Below are 5,317 nucleotides of genomic sequence, written 5' to 3' on the forward strand. Positions count from 1 at the left end.
ATATGGCCATATCTATAAGCAGAGATGTGGTGTAAGTATTTAGTAGAATCTTGGTTGAAAAGATATATAGATATATAAATGAATAAACTCTGTAATGGCAAATCTTTGAATTTTCTTGACAAGTGTGTGCCCATCTATATATATCGAAACACATGATTTATAAAAGATCAAAAGGACCACCCAAAAGGAAAATAAGTTATGTTTTCAAAACCAATAATTTTAAAATGGAAGGTTATAATGGCCCCCACAAATTGGAGAAGAGAGAGTACTGAGAGAGAGAGAGAGAGTTATTGAAAAAGAAAGAGAGAGAGAGAGATGACTGATAATGGAAGATAGGGATCAGTGCTTGACTGCAATTCAGTTGCTGTCTTAACTGCTCCTCTTCTTTCCCTTTCCTTCTCTGACCCTCCAATCCCAATACTCACCATCAGACACTTCTCTTTTTCTTTACGTATTCATTATTATTTATTTCACTTTGGTGGTATTATGAGTGTATGACCAAGAACTTAAGGTTCAAAGTAGCGGCTCAACTCATATATATCATGTGTCAAGATTATCAACCATATATAGATTGTTCAGTAAAATAAAGTCACACAAGAACGTTCGTATGGCTAGTACCCATTTTTTTTTTGACCTCGTATGGCTAGTACCCATTTATGTTAGTTTTATTTGGAAATTAAAATAATAAAGGTTATGACATTCGTAATTTTTTTTTTCTATGAATGAAAACAAATACATAGAACTTAATTCGAAACAAAATTAGGAGGTATAAATTAATATTAAGTATATATATAAAAAAAAAGAGAAGCATGTAATGTCCACATTCCAAAATTAGGAGGTATATAAAGAAAAAGAATTAATAATTTTATGTCCACATATTCTTTTACATGCATCTCTGCATTCCTTTGACCTAAAAATAATCCATCTCCCTCACAGTACTCTCACACACGTGAAATGTGAATGTACGTATGAAGATAAATCCATCACATTTATTAGCTCTCTTATTGAAATCAGTCGTGTGTCGACTAAAGGCTACCAGCGATTAATTTGAATTTTGGTCGTTTAGAACTTCATCAAAAGTCAGCAAATACGGAGATGTGGAAAACGCTAGCTAACTCAACTAATTAATTTGGCTTACACAAAAGAAAAAAAAATTGCCTTATTTATTCTAATCTATATAGGACATGCTCACTTCTTTTATTTTTGGTAACCGTCACTTTCTTAATAAGTAATTCAGTGTACATATGGATGCATATGATATATGTACATGATTGTAGATTTATAGGTGTGACGCATATATACACAAGAGGCTAGGGTTTGGCATGCATTATCTATTGCCGTGCATCTAGGCATTGTGAACAGCAACCTATATCTGTACTTCTAATGTTCTATCTATATATAGATGTTTTATATATAGTTCGTATGAATACACTCGTAATCTGCCCGTACAACCCCATATATATATACGTAGTTCTATTAAAAAGAATTATTGTGGACATAAAATTATTTGAAACTTATTGGTGTTTTTCTGACACATTACAAGCAACGACCCCTTCTGTTTCTTTCATTTGAATTGTGCACCAAATGGCTTTCTTTAATTATTGATATAAATATATTAATTAAACTTCATAGTTATGATTATATTTAAGTACTGAATATTTATTAGTGATTGCAAACTGATAATTGAGTCATACGATAATATTTTGACAACATTTGGACAAAATGTTTCGCTATTACAAGTATAGTACTTGAAATCTATGTTAAGTAGATCAAATGATAAGATGAGGAAGGCGCCAAATCGATCATACAACTGTGTCAATAGAGAATTAGCGGATTCCAAAGCAATGGCGCGACAAACATGCTGCATACATTTGCATCAATCATGTCCCATGACAACTAACATGTCTCACAGCTGATATGTTTTGAAACGAATCACATTGTTTGCATTGCATATGGATTAGTGGTTAACTCTAATTTATTGAAACCAATTTAACCGCAAACCTAGGTCCATTGAAATCCATATATGCTATTCAAGCTATATATGTGTACCTAGGTCCATTAATTAAGAAGATTTACTAATCTAAATTTTACACATGAAGATCGATGAAAGTACTAGACAGCTTTTATGAGATACCTAAAATATAAAGTACAATTCATTAATTTAATCTTTTCGAATAACTATATAAAGTACTGTTTATCTATATTCATAAATGAATACAAAAATCCATTCAAGGATAATTCATCCAATTTCAAAAGCAAGCAAAGACTACATAAACATATATCAAAACTCAAAATTATATAAATATAACAAAACGTAACCATCCTCGCATTATGAATGTCTTTGTTCCAATCCATATTGGTGATTATTAAAATTTCTATACATACACGAGGAAGATATATAAACCAACCCAACAATACGCATATGTATAAAAATATAGAAGAATGCGTATACATATATATAACATATTTATATTTATGTATAGTGTAGGATATAGAAAACGTTTCATGAATCGGAATCATTATCGCTACTATGACGATCCGTTTCATGATTCGAGCTCATCAAATGATGAAATGGTCTAATCAAACTCGTATTACCCGTCATCATCTGTTGTTGCGACGCCGTATTTGAATTCGAGCTAAAGAGCTGAAGATGACCAGCTCCATCTACGACTTGTTGTTGATGATGATGAGAAGCTCCGAGAAACGAAGGGTACGTCGGAAATAGAGAGCTCATAGCCGGAGGAGTAGGACCAAAAAAAAGCTGAGATCCGTCTCCCGGAGCAGACGAGGAAGGAGGAGGCAAGTTGAGATTATTGTTGTTATTAGCAGCAACATTAGCTATTGCGACAGTAACGTTATTACCGGATTGTTCTAACGATTGTTGAAGATGTCCGAGGTTGTAATAAGAAGAAGTGTTGTTGTAAGGATTGGTCAGTGGGAAATGCTGATGATTGAACCCTTGGTGATCTTGATTACTATTCTCGTCGTGTTTGATCCATTTCCCTTTATCTAGATCGAAACTTTCTCTATGGGTCGTCGTAGTAGTATCCGTGATTCTTGATCTTGTTCTTGAAGAACCACCAAGATCCCAGTTTTCCAAGAACCCAAGATTACTTCCTGGAAACGTTGTTGATGAAGTTGACGATGGCGATTCTCCAAACCCGGAGTTACCAAACATGAGATTTGGATACATTTGGTTGAAACCATGTGGGAATTGTAGTGGAGGGAGCTTGTCGACGTCATCTTTTGCTTCTTCGAGTAACCAATCAATGACTTTGCTTGGCTGACTCAACCCTAATCGATCTTGAAGGTCGTAGAGTTGAATCGCTGTAGGTACTGACAACCTTATCCTCCGGTCTCGAAGACCACGGACTGTACATACTTTGCTGTGTCTGTCTTTGCCACCGAATGTTCTCGATACTCGAACGATTCTTGGATTCCTAAAAGCTGAAGTCCATTGCCTTGAAGATGATACTGTACTCGGCTGTTGCTGTTGCAACATGTGGTTTAAGTTTACTTGATGATTTTGATTACTATCTCCTTCTTGCTTTGCATGAATCTCCTCTTCGTCGCATTCTCCTGATCTCATCTCTTTTTAATTCAACTCAATAAGATTTTTCTTCACTCAATTAAGCTGGTGTAAAGAACAGATCTGAAACAAGAGAAGGGACGAAATTGGCCAATTTAGTAGAAAAAAAAAATCAAGAAGAGAAGAATTAGTTGTTCTTAGATTCTTATGCAATGAAATTGAGGTGAAGTGATGAAATTGTTGCTTTTTAAAAAATGTTTGGGAGGAAAGTTCACATGAAAAACATAGCAAAATAGATATGATTGATCTCTTAATTTCTTGAGTTTGCATATAAGAAAAGAAAGCTCGTAAGAATTTGAAATTCACACATGTTAAAGATTATATGTTCTTACATCGGTATTGAAGACTGGTAAGCTTGAAGTCCTAGTTCAAGATCTAGCTTCACAGAGAAGAAGGGAAGAAGAATGGAGAGAATAAGAAAGAGATAAGGAGGCAGAGGAATGTGAAGTATTTTTTTTTTCTTTTTTTGGAAACTCAAATTATATATGTATTATAATGATTGGGGAAGTTATAAACAACAAATGAATTAAATATACTTTTAAATTGTATTCCAATCCCTAGGGCTTTTTTTTTTTTTTTGGTATGAAAGGAATTTGTGCAGAAGGACAAAAAGAGGTGCAATTTATGTAGTGTATTGATACTGTGATGGGAATGTGCATGTTTCGTTTATACACTCACATAAATCAATCTTTTTTTAATAAAATACTTTACAATAGTTGACAAAAGAAAAAACCTTTACAATAAATTTTAATACTTCGTAGTATTCAAGTTTTGGTTCCCTTTAATTTCATGGGCTTTAGACATTTATTTTTATTAACTTTTATATAATTTATTTAATATTAATTTATAAAATTTGAATACTAAAATATCTTAATTTATTAATTAGAGAGAGAAAATATATTAGTGTACTAACAAATAAAATAAAATTTTATATATTTTTACTAATTTGTGTGAAAATAATAAAATTACTTGAGTGGTTCTACTTCTACAACAAGAGCTTTAAAAAGAGGTTGTACTGTAAAACATAAAAAGAATTTGAAGATTTTTATAATTTTTCAAAATTTTCAAAATAAGAAGATAATAATAATGGAAGGACCAATTTATATTTTGTGACATTTGAAAATACCATTTCTTGCAATTTATTTGACTGTTAAAGAAACTGTTGAATATTAACGAAGCAACTTGTTGAAACCCTAATTTTAGTGATAATGAAATCTAGACTTGTTAAAATCAAACTGTTGGGAGTATTGCTTTTATTTCTAATTAATTACTTGTGGGTTATGTTTTATATACGTTGTTTTTTTCTTTCTTTAATAACAACATATATATATGTCTAAATATAATAGATTGACAGCTAGAGGAGGTAAGGGTCTGTCTCTGAGATAGAGGATGGACCAACGAGTATAGGTTTTTCTTTAAAGCATCTAATGCTTAAATACTCACAAAGAGATTTGTGGACCACTTTCTCTTGTAAGTGTCTTTGCCACTGAGATTTTTACTCACAAATCACACCATTTTCTTCCCTCTTCGTATCCAACTTGATCACTAGTATAAAGTCTTCTATAATTGACCGCTCCTTTAAGCCACTGGTTGTTCCGAAGAATATTGTGAATTCATATATATATGGTTTCAAATTCAAAACTCCGGTTAATCCAGATTGCAACAATATATATTTAATATATTCATAATCTTGAGATGATATTCATTGTAGCAAAATTTGTGATATAT

At 32.2% G+C, this 5,317-nt stretch overlaps 1 protein-coding gene across 1 annotated transcript; it reads right to left on the reverse strand.

Moving 5' to 3' along the window:
• Positions 2,268-4,158, reverse strand: LOC104738394 (transcription factor TCP5-like). Its single transcript, XM_010458578.2, has 2 exons — positions 3,922-4,158; positions 2,268-3,652 (listed from the first exon to the last, which is right to left on the reverse strand). Exon 2 carries the CDS (start codon positions 3,587-3,589, stop codon positions 2,504-2,506), a length of 1,086 nt encoding a protein of 361 aa, XP_010456880.1. The 5' UTR covers positions 3,590-3,652; positions 3,922-4,158; the 3' UTR covers positions 2,268-2,503.

This window comes from Camelina sativa, chromosome 2 (genome assembly GCF_000633955.1).
Source record: "Camelina sativa cultivar DH55 chromosome 2, Cs, whole genome shotgun sequence".
Taxonomy (NCBI): Eukaryota; Viridiplantae; Streptophyta; class Magnoliopsida; order Brassicales; family Brassicaceae; genus Camelina; species Camelina sativa.